Source organism: Amphiprion ocellaris, chromosome 17 (assembly GCF_022539595.1).
Source record: "Amphiprion ocellaris isolate individual 3 ecotype Okinawa chromosome 17, ASM2253959v1, whole genome shotgun sequence".
In the NCBI taxonomy this organism is placed as follows: domain Eukaryota; kingdom Metazoa; phylum Chordata; class Actinopteri; family Pomacentridae; genus Amphiprion; species Amphiprion ocellaris.
In genome coordinates, this window is record NC_072782.1 from 7,093,917 (window position 1) to 7,117,439 (window position 23,523).

Genomic DNA, 23,523 nt, shown 5'->3' on the forward strand with positions numbered 1-23,523 from the left:
TTATGTTCGTAAACCATTTATTTTCCACTGAAAACCTTTTCTAATGTCCAGCAATAATAGTCAAATAACACAACTAAAAATGCTATGCAATAACAAAATATCGTCAGCAAAGGCAGTACAGTTTACAAAGAGTCCTTCCGTATCTGTGCCAAAGTAAAAAGCAAAATTACAAACATGGTTTGAAATCTTATCACTTCAAAAGATTCATACGATAAAACTCAGCTTGTTAAAGATGATGTTGGTTTTCTGTCTTTAATGCCTCCTGAGAATCACCTCATAAAGACAACAGCAAACCACAGATGATATTTGGTACCAAAGAAAACAACGCAACTCCTACAAAGAGGACACCACAATGGAGGTACCATTTCATGCTAAAATGTCAGCAGTTTCTGCAAAACAACTGGTAACAGTTTGTGGGGAAATGGCAACAACAACCTTTGAACAATAATTAAGCAGTAAAGCAGGTAAATACAGCGTAAAATCCTTCCAAAGTTGGGCCAGTTGATTGGGAAGATAAAACATTTATGGTGCTTTAACACTGTTAATATGAAAGCAGCAACTTCATCAATATTTGTTTTCTCCTTCGACTGTGCAGGAAGTTAATCACCAGTTTTTGCAGGATTTCTTTGGCTTGTAACGAACATAATGCTTGGTATCATTTGCAGCGTTAAAAATAAATGTCGACTAGAAGTATAACACTGATATTAAAGGCACAATCCATAATCTAAATGTAAACAAAGAGAGTAAACAACTAGAATGACTGTAAATATGATGAAAACATGCGACTTAATGCACGGAGTAAAACTGAAAGCAGCCACTTTACACCTATGCTCTTCATGTTTTCTGGTGCCATTTAATGTTTGTCTACAGCACTAATGTTTGCAAAAAATAAAAAGAGTAAACACATTGAAAGGTTATAATTCCTTATCAGAGTAAAACTCTCATTCAGATGAGTTAAGAAGTGACAGATTGGGACTTTCACACCAACCTTATTGATATTCTAAACTATTTTAATCAATCACAAATCAAGTCAATCTTGAGATTTTTTTCAAAGTTCAGACTGTTTGTAAAGTGCTGACATGATTGTGCACAGACTTAAAACAGATGACATGACTGAGGTAGAGGTAAAAGGATAATTTCACTGTTTTAAAACCGCGTGAGAACTGTCTGTAATACTACAACTGAGCTACACTTTGGCTCCTTCATTGTTTGCAGACAACCTTGGCTTTTTTTTTTTTTTTCTTAAATTTGAAATCAGGGCTTCCCCTGAGAGCATCTGGGCTGGAAAGGTGCAGCGGTGAACGGGTCATCCAGAGCTCTTCCTCCTATGGTCCAGGAATGCAGGGGCCCCACAGCGACGGAGCCCACGGCGGCCTGGTGACCGACCCTGGAGACGACCCGGTGGACCGCCACCGGCTGCTGCAGCAGAGGAGTCTCGGTGTGGAGGGGAGCAGATCGAATGCTGAGAGGCTGGAAAGCAGCAGTGGATGACACTCTTACTGGGTGACGCTGTTTGTTGATCGGGACCTGCTGCGTACCAGACTTCAACATGTGAGCGTTGGTAGGTACAGCTTTGGTGGTTTCCTGCCTCCTTCCAAACGGTGCCTGGAGGAAAACGTCGGACGCCTCAGCAGGTTTATGAGATGCAGCAAAGGAGGAGCTGCTGAAGGCCATCTTGCTTTCTTTTCCTGGTGTTTTAAACGGGGCCAGCTGGAAGACATCAGAGGTATCCGGGCTGTCTGGAGGCTCAGATTCCTGGTTGACAGGTCTGAAATGAAGCCTGGGGGAATCAGCTGAATGGTGCTGAAAGCTCCACTCATCTGACGGCAGCTTGTGTTTATTATAGACACATGCAGCAGAGCTCTGATGGATCTTGGGCCTTTGTTTCTCCTCAGCGAGCTGCACAGGAGCTGCAGTCCGAGCTGCTCGCAGTTCATTACTGCTGAGCTCCCTCTGCAGGTCTGCATGTGGAAGAGACGGGATAAAGGTCACACTGGAGGACACTGGAAGAGCTCTCATGACCTTGTAAATAAAGCTCTCTGAATCTCTTGCATGTTCTATTTCTACCAGTGCTGCTAAATAGAAACAGATGCCTCATTTAAAAGAATCAAGCGGTTTGAACTCCTACAGCAACCAAAATCTTGGTAAAGTGTTCTTTAAATGGCATGACTGAACTTCATCTGTAAGTTCAGATATTCAACTTGACAAAAAACAAAAAAATGGCCATGATATGTGCCAATTGAGTTTTATACAGTTAAATAAACTTGAGTTTTCTCCTTGTACCCCATAGAAGGCAAAGCTGTAGTCACAAAAGAAAAATGCAAAATAAAAGAAAGATGAAGCTTATGTTGGGTCTTACCTGAGTAGAGTTAAGGTGCTATCCAAGAAGATTCCTATTAGTACACCACAAATTTAAACCTACCTTCTTAAATGATGACACATTTTAAGTTTTAGAAGATTATTTAGATGTTAAACTGTAGCTTTAATATAGGACCTCAGCAAATCAGGATCATCATATCAACTAACACTTAATGTTCTGGATATTTTTTTAAATAAATGAATGTGAAAACTTCCATTAAGTTCACAGGAATGTGTTGATCCTTTGCAATTGTGAATTTTTGAAGTTTGGATCTCTATGTTAAAGGAAATTTATTTGCAATGCCTTCTAAGATTCACCAATTGCTTATTTTCATGGGATTGAGTTGAAATTTGTAATGAATATCCACAAAACCCTGAGGATAATTTGCAAATAAACACTTGTTGCCGCATGTTTTAAAGTAATCAAATCCATAACGATAAGAAATCTTCTACCAAAAAGAAGAGTTTACAAATTTCCATAATATTTGCACCAGTTTGAACTTTCTTGCAACTTAAGTTTAATTCTGCGTCGTATTAATATAGTTCTATCATATTTAGAGGTTGTTTGGTCCTTGCTATATGTAGCTTCTCAGCTTAAAATCACACTTTGTAATGGATTAATTTAAGTTCAATTCACTTAAAAATTACTTAAAACTATGTAAGCAGATACATATATATTAAAAATGAAAGATGTTATATCACTCCTTAATGATTTAACAAGCTTTTAAAAAAGCTAATTTTTTGCACTCTTCTTGTGCTTTAATATTGCATTCAGTGGTTTTATTTCACAAGTAGGTATCTATCTCTGTCACTGAGCCTTTATGTAAATGTCTTTGCATGCATGTCTGAAGAGAAACAGTTAGTACAAGCTTAAAGATGTTTAAAATATGGAATATACTGCACAGTATACATGCTGAAACACAAAGATCACTCTGTATACACATGCCTTTTACTGTAAAAACACGTTTCCAGTACAGTATGTTTATCAGCAGATTAAAAACTCCACACGTTGACATTCACATTTGTACTTTATTTGCCATCCCTTTATAATTCTTTAGTTATCTCACAAAAATAGAAGGAGCACACGATATCACAGCTCTGACGCAGGTTTGGGCCATAACGACAGGAGGCGTCTCAAAACACTCAATAGTATCAGATAATCGACAGCTTTCATTTTTGGCGAAACAACAGAGAAAACGAGGGGCTTCTGTTTCACATCAAGGACTCATCTTGCTCGGCTTTACTGATTACAACAGCACACTGGCGGCTACGGGGAGAAAAGCTCGGGAGTTAAGCTCGGGAGTTGCATAGGTTCGAACAGTAACTGCAAATGACTGAGCTGTTCGGTGGAAGGATCACAGAGAGGATGGTAGAAAACAGAAGCTTTCAATTACACATGCAGCACCTGCAGTAAAAACACCAAGAGGCTGCTGCTTTGAAAACAACTTCCTCTGTTACTTTTCTGCAGATTCAGTAGGTCCTAAAAGATGCTCTAATTCAAAATACAGGTTGTGAATGTTCTGCTCTAAATATTCTTAATTTTGGGGGCAGATGGAGAATACTGAAGTAACACTGAAACCAATATAAACCCCACATTAAGATGAAACTTCTTGATTTTTAATAATGAAAGAACAACTGAATAAGTCACTTTGTGCACTGCATGCTTTTGGCACTGCTTTCAGATGCTAGGTTTTAAATTTCTAAGATAATTGTGTTTTGAACTAATGTTTTAACTTGAGTCATTGTCAGGGTAACTGCATTTTATTCCATATTATATGAAGGTAAGTGAATTATATGTAACCAATGTGTGAAAACCTATTAAGATTTGGGCACTTTGTCAGGGTTAATATGGCAAGTTTATTACTCTAAATGCTTAAGTTTAAATCCTGACTATTTAAACAGAATTACTTTCACTCCTCCAGTATATTTTCAGTCAGTCTCACAAAAACATACTGTAACATTTAGTGTGCTTTTTAAAGTCCCTTTCTAACATGACAAAATGAAAAAAAACAAGCAGGTGAACGTTGTCTTCCCTCTGTAATCATGCACGGGAAACAAAACACATTTGTTTGATCCTCCAGAAACATTTATATTGCTGATTGGAGCTGATATTTTCTAACCCTCGACAGCTGACGTGACGCTGTCAGATAATCAAAGCACCGCTACAGCATCCATGCTGCATCTTCACTCGAAGACTGGCAGAGTTTCCACACTTCACAGAGCCCCTCACACATTACATACCAGACAAGATCTGTTACTCAGTGAACTGTAATATGAAGCGCAGACTTCTAGAGGACAGTGAGGATAGGGAGCAGTAAGCCAATACTGTACATTTCCAGCTCTCAGAGAAAGAGAGTGATGTAACTCTGACTACCTGAGAGAATTTAGAGGGGGGGGCCTGTGCTTTCAAAGGAGGATTTTAATGACAACGTGACCGTTGCCAAATTTGCAGCAAACAACAACACAAGTAGGCTACTGGAAAACACATCCAACAATTCAGACTCCACACGCACACACATACTGATCATAACACTGTATACCAACACACATGAACAGAACATTCAACAACACTGCCATGCTTCTTGATATGAATCCTGTGATCACGAAAAGCGAAACAAAAGCCTTTAAAAAGCACAATTTCAAACGGAACAGGACTAAAATTCAAGCAGTTAAACTCCCACTATCCAGAAGACTGTTTTGAATAAAAATATAATCCTTCATCAGTCCATGTAAACAAACAGAACACAGGCTCACTTTCTTTTCACAAAGGTGGAGTAAGATGTGGGATTCGGCCTAATCTTCCGGGCTGAACAAAGACCAGGGTTATCATCTATACATTTTAATGTACTGACAATTACTGAGTAGATAGAACCAAGAAAAAAAACTTTCTTAACACACAATTCCACAAAGAGGAATGAAATATTTATATAGAGTATTCTTCAATATTATTGAATGATTATGATGTTAAGAATCATAGATATATTTTATTATAGACTAATATTTATTACTTACATTCATTCTCTAACACTCTATTCATATTAACATGTATTAACAGGAAAACAACGTCTCAAAGATATATATATATATATATATATATATATATATATATATATATATATATATATATATATATATATATATATATGAGAGCGAGGGAGATTTCACAAGTAAAGCAATATGTTTTCCACAAGTAAAGCTTTATGACAATGACTTCATATATACGGTCTGGATAAGGACCTGCACGGGTTGCAGATATCTATTTACATAAATTAGGAGTAAACAAATGACAGGAATGTAGGAGGGATTGCACAATGTGGAATGAATATGTAAGTATTAAAAAAAAAGAAAAAAGAAAAGTGTGAGCGAGTGAAATTAAATTAAAATGACATATTAGACTGTTTCTGCAAGTGCCAAGAAATTACCTGAATAGTCATGAATGCTCTGTCTATATAGAACTGCTACTGTATTTCTACTGCTTCCTATTATTGTTTATTATTCAAATTATTTTCATGAGTTCATGCATTTTATTGATATGGCACACTGCTATAAGCACAGTTAAATGACCTCGATTTGTCATTTAATTCCGACACAAACTATTGCTTTGCCTCGAGGAAAAAAGTGTAAAAATAACTAAGCTCAAAATTAAGCAAATGAGAACGGGGCCTTGTGTTGAATGCACAGGTTGTCTGCAGAACAAGTTCACGTTGAATGCTGGGACAGAATTTGCGTGACGATTTGTTGCCGTGTTACGTTTAGCGGACACACTTTCACAACTTCACCAGTCAGAAGTTTGCTTCTCGGATGACGCTTCGCCGTTGCGCGGTTATGGCTGTTTTGTTTCCAGACTGTAACTCAATTTGATGTTTTCCAGTCTAATCGATAGCAGCTTAAATTGTTAAAGATATTCCATCCCACAGCGCTGACAGAGGTCACATTTATGCAACTGTGCAAATCAGGCTACATGACTACGTTTTAAAGAAGTTTGGCGTTTATAGAAATAAACCTCATTTGGACTAACGGTCGTTTAATTCTACTGCTTTTCTTTAAAATGTGCAAATAAATCTGGGGAGGAGAATTTAAAAAAGGCAAACGACGACAAATTCACTTGTGCACGATAATAACTACAACCACTTAGAACTATGCCTATTATACAATACAACAATGATCTTCTATTGTTTGCTATTAGACATAATGCAGTATTGTTCAAACAAACTGGATAGCTATATTATATCCTGATTGACAGAAGGATGGAATGGTTAACTTTAGAAAGGATGATGATAGTGTATTGGCCACTCTTTCTCAGCGGACAACACATGATGCATGGAGACTACAACAAAGAGAAAAAATGAGGCTGAAAGATGAGAGGCGAAGGGAAGCCAGATAAATGCAGTGTAAAGGCTGGGAATGAAGAAGCGCTGAAAGGTGACGGACATTTCTACTGTAGGAACTACAATGAAGATGGCAACCTGGGGGGGGTGCAGGAAGCTAGCTATGACAACAGTGTTGATTGCTGTTATGCTATGCCAGTCTATAATCCAGTGTTTACAGCTTCTACTGGGGGAGGGGGGGCCGCCTACAAGTCGATGAGCTGATCCACCAGCAGCAGAGAGCGGGCCAAGCTGGGCAGGCTGGATTCAGAGCCACCACTGTTACTGCGCGAGTGGCCTCCTGAAACTGGCCGGACAGACAAGGAGGGGAGGCAGAGAGGGGGGAGACGAGTACAGGCGAACAGAGAGGGGAGGAGAAGCAGAGGAGTGGGAGTCACAACAAGCAAACAAAGCAGTCAAAGAAGGGGGAGAAGAGAGGTCAAGAAAGAGAGAAAAGAGAAAGACAGGGCAGGTTTACCCATTTACCTCTAGAGGTTTTGAAACATTAACTCAGACTCTGAAGATGTAAAAGTAGCACACGGGACTGAGGTTTGACTGCTATTCGTTTTTTGGGAAATTCCAGGATGTTTCTATTATCCTAAACAACATCAAGACCCACCTTTGCGTCCTCGAGGAGAGTGTAAAGACCTACCTTGGGAATTCTTTCGGCCTGTGACGGGAATGGGATCAAACTCGTCCTCGGTGCCGGCCTCTGCGCTGGCTGGTTGGGTCTCAAAGTCTGAGATCAGAAGAGACGAATCTGCAGAGAACGGATGAAAAGTTGGTTGTTAATCAATGAATATGAATATCCAACAGTGTGAACGAAGAACTCGCATTGTGGCCACTTAAAAGGATGGTCATTTTTATTAGTGCATTTCAGACTAGAAACTTCATGCACATATAAAGTGTCCATAAAAAGCATTTACCCTCCTTGGACATGGTCTCATTTTATTGCTTTTTAACATTAAATTTTAGTCAGTATGATTAGGCTTTTTAGTTTTGATTTGTGAAATAAAACCTAAAAAAAAAAGTCAAATTATGTTTGACCATGATTCACTGTTGAAAAGCAATAAAGGGGAAAACGTCCAAAGGGATGAAAACATTTTACAGATATTGTAGCTGTAGAAAACAGTCATAATACAAGCTGTGTGTTTTATTTTTCATCTTCCTCAAAATGTAAAATGTTAATAAAATCAGAAATTACTACAGGAACATATCCGCTGCTCTCCAGTGGCACAAAGCCTGTTTGATAAGATATTATGAGGAGACATAAGTAGTCATTATTTTGATGCAGCTAGTCCACAGTCAGGCTATGATTTGGAGCTGGCACTGTCAACAGCACTCAAATGCTTTTGTTCACCAGCCAAGGACCAACAACTAAACCACAGCTGTGTAGCTTCAGTTTCACATATAATTTCATTCAAAGAAGCACTTTGCTATTTTTTGAGAACTAAAATTATTTAACATGACACAGGAAACTTATTTAAGCAGGACTATCAGGGACAATATGATAGTGATAAATGAGGTTTGCCTTTAAACGTGTGAAACAAGATGAACTGGGATTCGATGGATTTATTAAACTGTAATAGAAATGCTTTTGGTGCCACCCAGTGGTTGAAACTTTTCTGCGCAGAACGTGTCCTTCTTTGAACAAGGCATAAACGGCGAACCAAAGCACAAATAAAACCTAAACTTTCATTTTCCTCCTGAGTTGAATTTGTGATATGTTATGGTATAACATATAATAAATGGAAGTATCACCAGACTGATCAACAGCTTCATTCCACAAGCTGTCAGAATACTGAACTGCTGATCTGGATTTGCACTCACATCTGCACCTTAAATCTAATTTTAGTATTTTCACTTTGAGTCTCAGTATTTAAATTATTCACTGGTCCACAAGGTCACTTTAACTGTGTGCATTTCACATCACAGGCTGCTGCTATAGACACCAACAACTCAACTGTCAATTTGTAAATACTGCCAATTTTGTAAAAAAAAAAACAAAACAAAAACAAAAACAAAAAAACCCCCGACATTTTAGGAATTTGTGTATGTGAATGAGCGACAGGGTGGGTGGGGGTGTGACTGCATAAGTCTTGATGTCTCAACTTAATTGCTTTAAGTTAATGGATCCTGTAGAAACAAACTTATCTTGCCTGCCTGTACTACTGTTGTATGTACAGCAAAATGACAATAAAGCTTGATTTGATACTGTGTTGGTATAGATTTGAAAACACACCAGTAAACACATGTATAATAAAGAGATGTATCAGTCTGATACTAGATTTCTGCAGAGGATCTTGTGATCTTGAAATGTAAATTCATGTCCTGATGGAGTAGAATATCAATTGCACTGTGGAAATATTAACACTGCCAGTATAAATTTGTAAGTTGCAGCAGCTTATTGATGCTGTTTGAGATCTTTGCAGTGCTCTCTAGTTAAAATAACCTTAAAGTATATGTTAAACTGAATTGCATTTTTGTCTTGATGCAGCGTACACACCTCTTGTCTTGTGTCCTCAGACACCTCAGAAACCAAGGGAGGAACTTTGCATTTTAAATTATTTTATTTTCATATTGGCCCCCGGGCTGCATAGTGGCTTGGTGGTTAGCACTGTCGCCTTGCAGCTAGAAGATCCCAGGTTCATGTCCCGGCCTTCCTGGGACCTTTTTGCATGGAGTTTGCATGTTCTCCCTTTGCAATGTGGGTTTTCTCAGAGTACTCCGGTTTCCTCCCACAGTCCAAAAACATGCTGAGGTTAATTGGTAACTCTAAATTGTTTGTAGGTGTTAACCTGAGTGTGACTGTTTAACTTGACATGTAGTCCTGTGATAGACTGTTGATCTGTCCAGGATGTCCCCTGAATTCACCCTAAGTCAGCTGGGATAGACTCCAGTCCCCGCGACCCTAATGAGGATTAGATAATGGATGTTAACTCCAATTATGCATAAATTTATCAGAATACTGTTTTGTATCCATGTATGCAGATAAAGAGCGAATTCTGATAAAGCCACTCAAATCCTTGCATACAGTAGTCAGAAGATCAGCGTTTGCAAGAGCCACAGACTCTGAATAACAACCCATCAGCTTTCCTGCTCATCTCTTTCTAAGCCAGCTTACATAAATGAACATGTTTTGTGCTGCATCTTAACTTATGAGTGAATGACCAAACATGCATTCAACAAGGAAAAGTGAAAAGTTGCTAATAATAGCAACAGGCTAATTAGCCACGTCAGCTGCAGCACAGTGATTGAAACAGCATTTCAGAGCTTCTGCAATCTCACCACAGTTTAGATACTTGCAGGTGTCGTCCTTACTGTTCAGAAACAGCGCTGACAACACATCTTCTACATATAGCTTATAAGCGACAGTGGAAGTTTGTATATTTTGCTCCCCTGCCAATGTCCACCACAGGAGTGTAGCCTGTCAGCTGCTCACAATTAAAATCAGACAAAAACGAGCATTTCTGGTATTTCCCAAAACACATTTTTCTTCCCTATTTCCCTATCTCTAACTACTGCACACGGTCACCCCTACATTATAGAAAAAGCCATGTTTCTTTCAAAGATCTTCATCACACCAAGTGAGTCATATATCTCTGTGCTTCATAGCGCTGCTTTAAATTCAGTCCTGGCGGTGAGTGGGAGGTTGCTTTCCTCTTTTGCAAGTTTCTTACAACGTACCCGCTTTAGGCTGTGTGGAGTCTCCAGACAACAGACTGAAATCATCCAAAGCAGAGGCAGCGGAGGTGGGAGCGGAGGAGACCGAGGAGGTGGCGCTGCTGGCTGCCGGAGGAGCAGATGGAGCAGAGATCAAAGAGCAGCCCAGGAGAGAGTCGTCTGCAGTGAGAGGGTCTGGAGAAACCAAAGGCAGACAGCAGACAGGATTAACTTTGGTTACAGGTGATGTACAATGACAACAGGATAACAAATAAATACTAGGCTTTGTGACTAAGGTTTCTTCTACAACTTACACACTATAGTATTACAAAATCTTATTAAGAAGCAAATCGTCTGAGGTGTCCGAGTTGTACACAGGTAGGTGAAGACAGATAAATAATGTTGTGTCATAGTATAGTTATTAAAGCATGTTGAAAATACAGTGGAGAATGTCCCTTAAGATACAGAAAGTTTCCAAACATGCATATAAAATTTGTGAGACATGTTGTCTGTGGCAAAAACACCTTGTAATGAATAAAACAGGAGCCAATAATTAACAAACTAGAAGTAGATAACAATATGCAACAACTAACATCTTGTAACAATTGTCAGCAACTAAAAAAACAGAAGTCGTGACTAGTAAAATTAAAAAACTACTGTCAAAGTGGCACTATTTGTGTAATAGTTGTGAGCCAGAAAACCTAAAAACCGAGCTAAACGACACTACAAAGCTTGACTGAGCTGATAAAAACTGCAGCGCCCTGTGTCAGTGTCAGTGGGTTCACTGCTGCTACCAGCACTCTCAAAAACATGCCGTCATTTGATCCATTATTAATATAAAAATACTGATTGTGTCAGCTTTACCTGTACAGACTGATGAGGAAGTCTGATCTGCACACCATACTGTTGAATATATGTTCTCTCATGTGTATTTAAATGCATTTTGAAACATAGAAACCTGAATACACACACACACACACACACCTTTTGCAGACTCTTCCACAGAGCCACCAAAGGGATCAGACAATGACAGGAGGTCAGGAAGCATGAGTGAAGATGTGTCTGGAGATTTGAGTCCTTCAATCAGCTTCTCTAAAGATCAGTGAGGAATGAGAGAACAGAAGAGAAAACGTGTCAGCAAATAAAGTAGCAAAACTAGAGTAGTAAGAGTGTTAAACTGACAAAATCACTGACAAAAGAAACTCTCAATCCATCAGGAGAGAAAAAAAAGGACGTTGTTCTTGTCACCCTTAAACAGTTGAATCATTTAGGACTTTGATGTGATGTTATTTTGGTTTGGAACCAGACTGGCTGCTGCATATGTTTAGATCATGTACTTTCATATCATTATTCATTAATCTTATTTGTATGATTTATTTATTTAGGTATGGATATAATAGGAGATGTACACATAATTTTGTTACTGAATCACTGTCACAAATAGTGCAATAATCCATTAATATAACTGAGTTCATGTTTCATACCACCACAAAATACCACAGAAATGCCTATCTGTGTGTACAATATTGATCCACAGGGAGAAATATTTACCTGGTGCATCTGACAGTTCGAGGGTATGGAAAGGATCTGGGACGGCCAACAATGAGGCTCCTGATTCCACATCAAGAATAGCTGATGGTCTTTCAACTAGGGAGCAGAAACAATGGCAATGTTAAACAATCAATTTGGAGTTACCTTAAAGTTCAACACTACTGAGGATGGCTACGTGCTGTATCCAAAAATAATGGTCTGCACAACTTCTCTCATGACAAGTTACGACGATTGCATGGTCATTTTGACAGTAATTCCATCGTTAAGCAGATATTAAAGCACATATTAGGCCTAAACGAAAGCTACATTTTGGGTGTATGACTGACTCGACTGACATGCCTGGTCTGGAGCCACTAAAACATAAAATGACGAAGATAACTTGAGTTCCATGGGCACTGTTAAAAATCTGTCATTTTGTCATAATTTATCAGTGGAGAAGCCAATACAGTTTTCCTTTTCGTTAGCTTGTTATAATCAGTTTATGGTTCACTGTAATTATGGTTTGCTCTTCTTTAGTAACAAAGCTTCAAGGGATTATCAATGAGTTTGTTCTACTTTTGAACTTTATTGCACTGTATATGTAATTTTAGCTTTAGGAAGAATGCCCTTTCCCCATGATGTTCTATACATAAGCTATAATCTCCAGTCAGGCTTCAAGTGTGATTTAATAAGTAGTCTATGAAGCCATTCTCTTGGCTTTAATTCTTTAAACTTCATGTGAACATTCTCACATGCTTCTAGACTTGAGAAACTCCAAGTGGCATATTTACCAATACAATGTATGAGCAAATCCTTTGTTAAACTTTCCTTTTTGTCAAAAAGAAATAAAAAAATGAGTGTCTACACCAGCAGCACTGCCAGAATTTAAATGCATTTTTTCGGTCTGACCAAAGTCTTTATTTTATTTATGTGGTGCACATTGACAGCTAGTGTTTTCCAGAGCTAATTCAAGCTTTCAGATTAATGGATCAAGTGCATTAAGCGGTTTACTTCTCCAGTTTGACATTCTAATACACTCCTTCAGACTCATAAAGTACAAAGCATCATAGTATCATAACAGAAGTGAAAAACTGAACGGGGGAAAAACTTATCAGGATAATTTCCTGTAAACTTCAGACTCAGCGATCCTGATAAAGAAATTAATACATCTTTAAATCAGATTTGCTTTGACACTGACAAACTATTATTTTGATAGGAATGATGTACTGTTGACATTTAAAGGTCACATATGCACATCCCTAAATTCATTTTTTGTTTGTGTAATCCTGGCGCTGGTTTCTGGAGTCTCAAAGATCCAGGCCCATGTAGACCAAAAAGAAGGACAGTCTAAAGATAAAATGGTACATACCAGTTTCTTGGGGTGTAGCATCCAAAGTTGAGGCCTGCAGACCTGGTATCAACTCTTCAGAAGATGCTGTCTCAGTTTCTGAAGGTAGGTCTGGTTAAAAAAAAAAAAACCCACACTTATATCTTATCACGTCTTAAAAATGCTGCACACAAACACAAGTACCCGAATGTTACCATTAGCCTTTTTGTCCTCAGTTTTGAATTCGTCAGCAGCGAGGTTGGAGAAGTCGTCATCGTCAAAGGGGTTCCATGCTGGCTGTGTGGGGGTATTGCTGGCACCGCCGGAGGCAGGAGCAGTGGGTGTAGCTTTACTTTGGTCCTGCACTGCATCAGTAACACCGAGCTGCACAGGCTGGGTGCTGTTTGGCTGAGATGTAAGTGATCTACGAGGAAAAAGAAAACAATAAAAATCATGAATACAACACACAGGAGAAGAGTTATATCATGACTATTCTTCAGGTCTATTCCAGAGGTTTATGCCACTTACTGATTGAGGGCAGCTTCTCCATTAGCTCCTTGCGGCTGCTGTGAGGACTCACTCACTGGAACAGCACTAACAGCACTCACTGTGGCATCACTCGGTGTGCGTTGGTGGCCTCGCTCTTCAGTTGTCTTTGGAGTAGCAGGTGGAGTCTGAGAAAAAATATAGAATTAGAAGGAGGCCAAAATATCAAAGATAAACAATTATTTCACAGAATGGTTCCCACAAAGACCCAGAGTTGATGTGCTAAAACACTTTAATGTCTTTGGTTAATGAGAAACTTTGGGATGAACTTTACACCAACCCATGTCTTATAGTTTATAGCCAAAATAAAAAAAAGACAGAACAACAGCTATTGTTAACAGCTCTGCAGTGCTGATGATGCTTGAAGCTGAATTGTTTGCAGAAGGTCACTCACTGTCTCAGCAGACTTTTGACTGTTCTCAGTGGAGGCATTCTGAGCCTGGGCAGCTGATGCTTGAGTTATCTGCTGCTGCTGAGATACCGCCGGCTGAGCGGAGGCCGGCTTGGTGGGAGAAGGCTGAGCTTCTGGCTGCTGAGCCACGCTGGCCTGCTTGCGCCGAGCTGGACGCTGAGGTGGAGCTGGGCTGGATGGGGTCTGTGCTGCCTGCTGAGAGGTGGAGCTGGCCACGGAGGGAGGTGTGGTCTGTGGCTGGACTGTTGGCTGTGCTTGTGGTTGGACGTCTGCCTTGGTTACCAGTGATGCTGCTGCTGCTGTCGTCTCTGTTGCTGGAGCTGTGGCCGGCTGCACAGCCTATCACACAAAGATATTTGACAAAATCTGCTGCCACTCACAGAAAATCATGTCTGCAAAGTATCTTGGAATAGCAAGAATAATGCAGTGTTCTACATGTAACTTTGAATTTATATATATGAAGGACTGACATATTATGATTGTCAATATAAATGAATCTGTCAACTTCAACATAGAATTGACAGCTGAGAATAGAAAATGCCCTTCACAGATTCCCAGAGGCATTCAAAACCCAGGTTTTAGAGAAGATGAGTAGAAAAAAGGAAGTAAGTGCTCTTGATTTGATGTATTATGCCCACCCAGAAACCAACAACCAGCCATGAGTTCTGCTTTACTGAAGATGTTTGTTTCTGTCTTTTTTCTGGATTTGCATAGTAAAAAATCTGGTGCATCTGCATTCATTTCCAACTGCAGAAAGCTCCTTTGTCTGCTCAGTGTGAGTTTGTACCTGCTTCTGTGGAGCTGCAGCCTGACTTGAATTGTTTTGTGACTGAATGAGTGGCAGAGCTGAAGTCTGTGCCTTCTGCGACTGGAGAGCTGCAGCTGGCTGTGAAAGGTCTAAGCTGACTCCTGTGGGATGTTTAAAAAAAAGCAAATTTACCCTCAATAGCCGAACAGATGCACAACAGTTTAAACATGAAGCAACATATATTACAATTTTCTTTGCATTTGTAACACTGTAATCCTCATCAAGGTGTATTAAGGATGATCAGATAACTTGTTAAATGCTACAAATAGACCAACAGGATCAATAACTGGCAGAAAAACTCGCATCACCTGAAGCAATGTTATAGAGTGAGAGAGGAGCAGAGAAAATAATTTCATAATCACTGAGCCTGTGGTTAGATTGCTTTAATTTGCACGAGTCTTAACCTGCATATTTGATCTGTTCCCGTTGAGAATTACGCTATTCAATATGTGCACAAAGGATTAGAGGGATTCCTGGATTTGTGTGTCTCATTATTCAAAAGATCGGTTTCTTTTTCCTCTGACAGATCGGAGAAGAAGGACGGAGTGCTGTACGTACCCACAGGCTGAGCTGCACCACCTGGGAGATTAGCCCGCTTGCGAGGGGTGAGTGCAGCAGGCTGGATGGGTAGGATGCCACCAGCAGGTTGGGTATGCGCCGCTTTGGGCCTCTGGCGAGGGGTGATGGAGGTTTCAGTAGTGGGAATTGGATCTGTTAGTCTGGCAACAAAGGGAAGACGTCGGCCTTCGTGTTAATCATGGCAAACAGTGTTAACATAATTTTTTAATGAGTATCAGAATAGCGACTGTACCTAATTACTTCCACAATATGCAGTGTTACTACAGCTTTAATGCTAATACAATGTGCACAGGTCATGCTTGCCTGGGTTTAGCCTGGCTCTTCTTTGCTGCAGCAGCCTCACTTGCTTTGATTGGCTCAGGAAGTTTCGAAGGAATTGGAGAATTCTAGTTCAAGGGAAAAAAGGAAAATCTTCACAAAGAAATCTACACTGCGTTACCCCAAGACAAAACCATCAAAGTCAATGAAAACTTATCACTGTCGTCATGGCTATCGAGTATTTTCTACTGTGTGGAACTAATGAATCAGTGCTGATTTTCCTCCCACAGTGTGACAACTGACATATCTGTCTATGTAGGTCAGGCAGAGAAACCACAGCAGATTCCACTGAGCAAAAGAAAAAAATCAATTCCTGATAAGAGAAAGTCAAACAAATCCAAATATTTTAGTTGCCCCTGGAGCTGTGAGAGACTGACCTTCACATTCTGAACAGGGCAGGTCCGCTGAGCTTGTTTAAAAGCAAAGAATGACACCTGGTAGATATCAGGTCTTTTGTCTGGGTCTGGCTCCAGCATGTACCCTGAAATAACACCACGAAGAAAAACATGAGAGCAAATCCCTCTTGACAAAAGTCAGGAAGTAAAACTGAATTTGATGTTGCTGATAACATTAATGAATATTTAAGAGGCACTAACGAATGAGGCAGTGAAGATCGTAAGAGTAACGGGAATTATCTGGAATGGTGAAACTGCCATCACAGATGGCCACCTGGCTTTCACCAAAGGGTAGAGTGAAGAAGCACAACTTGTACAGCAAACAGCCCAGTGCCTGGAAAAGACAAGAAGACAACCACATGCAAAGAGGAGAGGAGAGGAGAGGAGAGAAGATCAATCAAGAATAGTCACACAAGAAAAACCTGTACCCGTCTAAACACCAGTCTGTTAACATCAAAGCTATTTAAAAGGAGAATACATTTAATGATTTAATGATTTTTCTCTTGAAGGTCTGTTTCATTAATCATTGGCAACAAAGGATTAAGTGTGATTATGTCTGACTAAAATGGAAGCTACAGGATTTAGTTTAACAAGACACATGCTGTACGTGCCACCTGCAGTACTGTCTTACTGCTCTATGTACACAACAGCAGTATTGTGATCATCACACACGTTTGTCATCTTCACTCACCCAGATATCTGCCTTAGTAGTAATAATCTTGTTGTTGTAGAGGTTCACCATTTCAGGAGCACGATATGATAAAGTGGTGTACCTGAAGGGAGACAATAACAGGAGAACAGGAACAAATTAGACAGACAGCTACATGTTGTAACTGTGATGCTGAAATTAAATAGTCCACACAGTATTGTGCGCTTATAGATGTACATAAATGTGAAAACAGTGATTTTTTTTTTTAAACATTACATGACATATTTACAGCCTTGCTGTGCAAAATCCTACAATCAAGGTTCATATAAGTCAAGGAAATAATATGAAAACTACAAGGCTGCTCAAGAAAAACAAAACCGCTGACATTTTTTGTGCTGCGACACCTAAAAGAAAATGCTAATGAATGAAAGTTGCAGATGAAAAGAGGCACAAACTTTTTGATTTCTTCCTCCACAGCAGCGACTCCTTCGGTCTGTGGGCTCTGGAACTTGTTAGTGGCACTGCCAAAGTCACACAGCACATAATGACCCTTGTCGTGCAGGAGGATGTTCTCCACCTGAGACACAAGAGCTGATTTACACTCAGGCAGAGATGCAGAGCTGCTTTGGCTGAGGAAAATATGGGGTTTTACATGAAAGGACCAATTTAGAGTCTAAGTGCTGGGAGGTGGAGCAGTAATTGACCCTCTCTGCCAAATCAAACACTGGAGTCTCTTACTTGCGAGATGTACACTTGAGATAATGATAGAGAAAAAAATGCACTGCAGCTATCTTCACTTTATGACATGCAGATTTAAGCATATTCAAACCTTCCCTCCTCCTTTCATTAGGCTCTAACAAAGTGACACACACATTTCCACGCATTAATCTCAAAGACCTGATCATACCAAGTGAACTGAAAACAACTTCACATGACTTGATGTACATGTGAAGCTTTAAACCTTATTTAAATTGCGATGTGTGTACATCTTCGCCCTGTTCTCACTCTCTATGAGACATTTGCTGGTCAAATAAAGGTTAAAAAATGAAAACACATAAATTTGCACAACAACAAAGTCATGTTTACACACAGATTAAAACTATTTTGTCAGTAACTTCAAATTAGGGCAACAACGCTGCTGCAGCAAGCTGCTCTCTGCAGGGAGTTAAAAGGTATTTGAAGTATTCTGACAAGTGACATTCTCCTCTCTTATTAGTCCAATTCATAATTAAACACAGCTTCAACTCACACAAACGGATCAGTCTGATCAGTCTTCATTAAAAAAATGACAGCATAGTGATCTGCAGTAGGATTTGACCCTGTGTTAACACAACTACACTGCCTGTGCTTTTCTACAGTACACAGTATAGAGTAGTGCATTACAGATTGTCCACACATATGGGCTCGAAAAGCCGGGACAGGTACAGCTGTTTTTCATTGTGAATGAGACCTGGTTTTGCAGCCCCACACCCCCAGCTGAGCTCGAAAAATATAAAAAGCGCCCTGCCACACTACAGGGGAGAAAGGCTCAACTATAAGCAAATATCCTCTGATGTAGTGCAGCTGACAGCACGGCAAGAGCCAATCATGATCATCTTGATTCCAGCTGAAACTGGATCATGGAGCTGTTTAACTTCTGCATTTCAATATGTGAAAGAACTTCAAACAAAATGGAGGAGAGTGTGACTGGCTGGTTTTCGACACAGCATAAGTGGTGAAATGTGTCACCTTAAGGTCTCTGTGAATGATAGGTGTCTTGCGCTGGTGCAAGCGAGAAACAGCATCACAGGTGTCACAGAAGATCTGCAGCACCTCAGACTCGGTGAAGCCGGTCTGCAGCCTCTGATTCATCAAATTGACTACCTGCCCTCCTACAAAATAAAAACAAAACAAACATCCAATTATGCAGCAGAACAGACAAATTCTGGGGAAATTAACTTCAGACATATTATCCTAACGTGCGCCTGTTACTCATTCAACAGCAGAACCAAACAGAAACACATATTCACTGTGAAACTGAAACTTAAAATCTATTTTTTTCATTAATCAAAGTATGTGGTTGCAGCCACGTCCCATTTCCCTTTCAGCACTCACCCTTGCAGTAATCCATAAGTATGAGAACCTCCCATACGTCCCTTGATCCCATAGCTGTGATACTGGAGTCCAGATAACCAACAATGTTCTTGTGACCGACAAGGTCTTTCTGCAAGAAGAAAAACACACAATCAAGAGCATTAACACACCACTGAGCATAAGAGTTTTACCAAAAAGGACAAAAACTGTAAGCTACTGCATAGTGGCCATAATACTATACGACTGAAGGTCCTTTATAATGACAAAGTGTTCTCAGAAAATATTTCACATGCGACAACAGGATTTGTGACACAAAAACAATGGAATATGAACTAAATATTTCAATATTTTTCTTATGAATTGTAATTCAATAACTCATTCATTCAATCTGGTCAAACCTGCAGAGGGCGCTGCAGTGGGGAGCTGAACTCAGGAATCTATTAGGTAATGAAAAAAATGTCAAGTACTGCAGCTGGGGTGAAGCACTGTCTGTCTGTGTGCTTGTGTGTGTCTGTGTGTATATTTGTTTGTGTCAGTGTCTGTGTCTAAGAGAGACAAAACTAGAAAGACTCTGAGGCTGGAGGGCATCACATCATTGTTGTACCTATTATTAAATTAAAATAATGTTGGTTTCAAAAGCAAAACAAGGCCACGAATGTGCATGTTTCTGTTGAATATTTGTTGAATGATGCAATCTTTCATTTTTTTAGTGATCTGAACATCCCATTGCTCCCTTCCTTCCTTCCTGAGTGGTCCCCTCAGACCGAGAGGTCCTGTGTACAGTCTGAACTCAAAGAATGCTATGAAAAGACTTTTAAACTTTTCAAGACCACTGAATACCCAAATGTCACAGCAGGCTACCATAGCCTAAATGCCTCTACATACACTAAATAAATCTATGTTGTGTTTGCATATTGCCTCTAGAACGTGATAATATGTACATTTATAGCAGGAATATTCAGATATGTGTTATTTTATGTGAGCAAATAGACAGTATTCATCACAAATGTGTCAAACGCCCATAGAGAACAACTACAGGGTTTTTCCTGGCTCAGAATGGGCCTTCTGGGATGGTGATTACTCAAGACGCAAAGCCTGATCAGTCAGAATACAGTCGAGGCAGTGAGTCTGTTTTACTTTGACAGCCATTTATTTTCTTGGTACTTATGACCATTTTATAAACAAAAAGGTCTATTCTGCTTGACAATATGAAACCCTGATTAACAGAACTGGCTTAAATGTTATTTTTCTAAAATTCTTCCATGCAATCAGGAGTGAAACCTTTTTTTTTTTTGTCAATGTCAGCAATGAACAGTGAAATAATAGCATCTCACCAACAACTAAACAGTCACTGAAAACAAGGAACCAGATTAATAAATATGGTGCTTTAATGATCCAAACTGCCCTGCTGCAGGCTGGGTATGTACTGAATTCAGCACTTGTTTTTAATTACTCTGGATAGAACAGAACATCCTGCATATCTGGATTTCTCTGAAAAGACTTCTGTTTTGTCGTCGCCACCAAACGTGGTTATAGCCAGCTATGAAGTCACAACAGCTCAGAGTGAGAACTATCAGAGAAATATTTAATCTCAGCTACTCACCATTATTTGAATCTCACGTTTGCAAACCTGCAGATCATGCTCATTGTTGACATACATCCTCTTCAGGGCACAACGCACCCCTTGATTTGTTCGCACAAGGAACACAATTGCAAAACCACCTGCAGGATTGAGAGAAGAAGAGAGATGTGAAATTAAACCGTCAGCGATCTTGATCATTAACAGCTGGATGATTATCTGATTGTTTCCGCACTTCAAGATTGTTACCAGTTTAACTACAATCAACAGAAAGTAAGACACAAGTGAAAAAACAGCACTACAACACTCTCACAAGCTTTCCGAGACAAATATTTTAGAAATTTAGCTGATGGGCTATCGTTTTTACACCTCAATACTTCAACAACTGTTGCCATTTGATTCTGTCCATGAAGCTTTGCATCAATAAGGACAAACAGGACCAAATGGTGCAGCCTTATAGCGTTATCTATTAGTCATAGCATTGCTGCAGGGTTTACGTAGAGGCCTACATTGAGGCCTAACCATCTGGTACAGCTCAGACCACAAATTCACTTTGCTGAGTTTAGCTGTGGCAGAGTCATCAATTTCAGGCAGACACTGCAGCTTATACTGCATCCTCAGCTTGACGTGTGTAACGGCATTGCATGGCAGTGTGGTAGTGTAACAACAGTTATCTAGTATGAACGTAGGTGCAAGTTGACAGTTCACATCCGCTTCTGGTGTCAATATTTAGCTGCACTGCACTTTATTTAAAGAATGGACGCTCACTTTGAAATTGTTGTCTAGCTGGCAGCGTGACGCAGCTGATTAAAAGCAGAAATACTGCAATTACCGCAGTCTTTAGTTGAAAAGATGAGTGGAGGGTAATTTAAACTTGAATCAATTGTTGACAGAGTAAAGGGACGTCTGCAACAGTTAGTGAGAATAAACAAGATTAAATACAATACTCTCTTGTTCAGTTTATAGGCTGCATTAGCATCAGGTACTGAAAGCAAACATGATCTTTAAAGAAACTCTACTGTATTCCCAGGTTTCAAAGTAAAAATACATTTAATTTTTTTTGCTCAAGTGCAGGCTTTGGGCCTCTACTCCAGCATCAGGAACTGTATCCTCATGCAGTGACTACTTTACACTAAACCTTCATTCATTTCAAAAGGATCAAACAACTGCCTGGCACCAGGTACATCTCCTTGCATCACACCTCTGAATCATTGGAGCTAACAGATAACTGGCGTGTTAGTCAGCTGAGAGAAAGAGGATCTCCTCTGTTTTGCATTTATGTAGCCATGATACATTCATGCAAAGCCCCATCAACCCTACAGGGATGATCTAAGGTTACATCTCTATTCTGTCATGTGAGTCATACGTTTGGCTTTAGCATGCAGAGCACACGTCACTGTCTCGTTTCAACAACTTGCATGAAAAGAGAGAGAAAAGACAAACAAATGGCATCATCTGTTCTGTGCAGCACCACTCACCTTCAGCAATTATCTCCTCAACAGTGACTTGGTGCCGTCCGACAGTGAAGGCTCGGCCAATGAAATTTCCGCCTGCATGGCTGGAGCCGGAGCTGCCACCTCCTCCTCCAGAACCAGGCCCGGAGCTGACCAACTCCCGACGCGAATCAAAGAACTTCCTCATGTTGTCTGAACGACAGGAGGATGATTTGCGGCTTCAGTCTCTGACACCCAGATGAGCTGCCGTTTCCTGTGTGCCCGAATTGATGCGAAGATAAACGGTGCGGCTCAGATTGTACACCTAAACGAGTCTATTTGGAGCCTCAAAAACATGCAGTGATGCCTTTGTCACTTAGGCTGATGTTGAGAGAACCCAGATTTTTGGTGGCAAATTTCCCATTTGCCTGCCAACACACGCCAGTTGGTGATAGCGAGAGCGGTTGCGACTAGCTGTTATGTAAGTGAATTACACCACCCAGGAGGCTAAAGCATCTCCGGAGAAAGTATTTCTTTAGCTATCCATCCAGCTGTTCATGGTAGGCTGCTGACGATGAAAACATTAGGTCCTTCTCCATCTCGTCCAGCCATTACCCAGCTAGCTCAGTGCTAGCTACTTACGCGCTATGACATTTCGTGTACGTTAAGGTTATCCAGGTTATCCTCTGAAGATAACGTCTTCGAGTGCGATGTATCCGACGTGTAACTCGTGCGATAGCGTTGCCCGAAAAAATCTTTCCATCCTCAGTGAAGTGAAGCGACCGTTTGCTGCCACATAGCTTAGCTGCGCGTCTAGCTATTTAATTGCACCCATTTCCAGTCAAAACTATGATTTCAGTTAGCTAACGCACTAGCGCGACGCAGCCTCTCATCAACACAAACAAGCGTCGGCTCGAAAAGGGAGGCTAAAAAAGACTCCGTGTATTGTAACCGTAGCTGCTAATATGTGTACCGCACAATTTGACATCCACCAAAACATTAGGCAGAGGTTTCAACCCAGCGGTCTAATCTCTGCAACCACAGCAATCTTTGGCTGCCAGCGATATCGCAACATCCTAGCTGTTGCTGTTGACGCGCGCTAGGGATTGTGGGTACTGTAGTTCCGGGCGCAGCTGCAGTCTCCCCTCCCCCTCGCGTATGTGGTCATATGCCACGTATACGTCATGTCGCTCCGTCTGCACACGAACACTGAGGGGAAAAAACACATCATATTTTAATTCTGGGTGTGTATTATCAGGCATTTTTAGTGTTGTCACTTTGTAAAAACAACTACAAAAATTTTAACAATTTTAGAGCAAAATGACTGCGGGGCTGAAACCGCATTCACTCGCTGTTACATTGAAATAAAATGCAGCATGAAGTACATTTTAGCTCATTCATTTTTGTATTTGGCTTCATTTGCTTTGCTAGAATTATGTAACTCAATTTTAAAAAGCCATTATTTTTGTCTATTTATAGCGTCCTT

General features: G+C 40.1%; 1 protein-coding gene across 2 annotated transcripts; it reads right to left on the reverse strand.

Annotated features, from left to right (window-relative positions):
- On the reverse strand, window positions 1-23,141 carry LOC111567680 (AP2-associated protein kinase 1-like). Of its 2 annotated transcripts, none has more exons than XM_023268949.3 (20): window positions 22,083-23,141; window positions 20,629-20,747; window positions 19,047-19,155; window positions 18,681-18,823; window positions 17,408-17,529; window positions 16,995-17,076; window positions 16,505-16,637; window positions 16,286-16,389; window positions 15,894-15,976; window positions 15,570-15,730; window positions 14,991-15,112; window positions 14,186-14,542; window positions 13,774-13,919; window positions 13,461-13,669; window positions 13,288-13,377; window positions 11,940-12,035; window positions 11,373-11,480; window positions 10,413-10,583; window positions 7,378-7,485; window positions 1-1,961 (listed from the first exon to the last, which is right to left on the reverse strand). In XM_023268949.3, exons 1-20 carry the CDS (start codon window positions 22,243-22,245, stop codon window positions 1,255-1,257), a joined length of 3,333 nt encoding a protein of 1,110 aa, XP_023124717.2. In that variant the 5' UTR covers window positions 22,246-23,141; the 3' UTR covers window positions 1-1,254. The 2 variants fall into 2 exon arrangements, with proteins under 2 accessions (XP_023124717.2, XP_023124718.1); XM_023268950.3 differs by lacking the exon at window positions 1-1,961 and adding an exon at window positions 3,368-7,032 and having other exon boundaries at window positions 22,083-23,140.
- Between the last annotated feature and the right edge of the window lie 382 nt (window positions 23,142-23,523).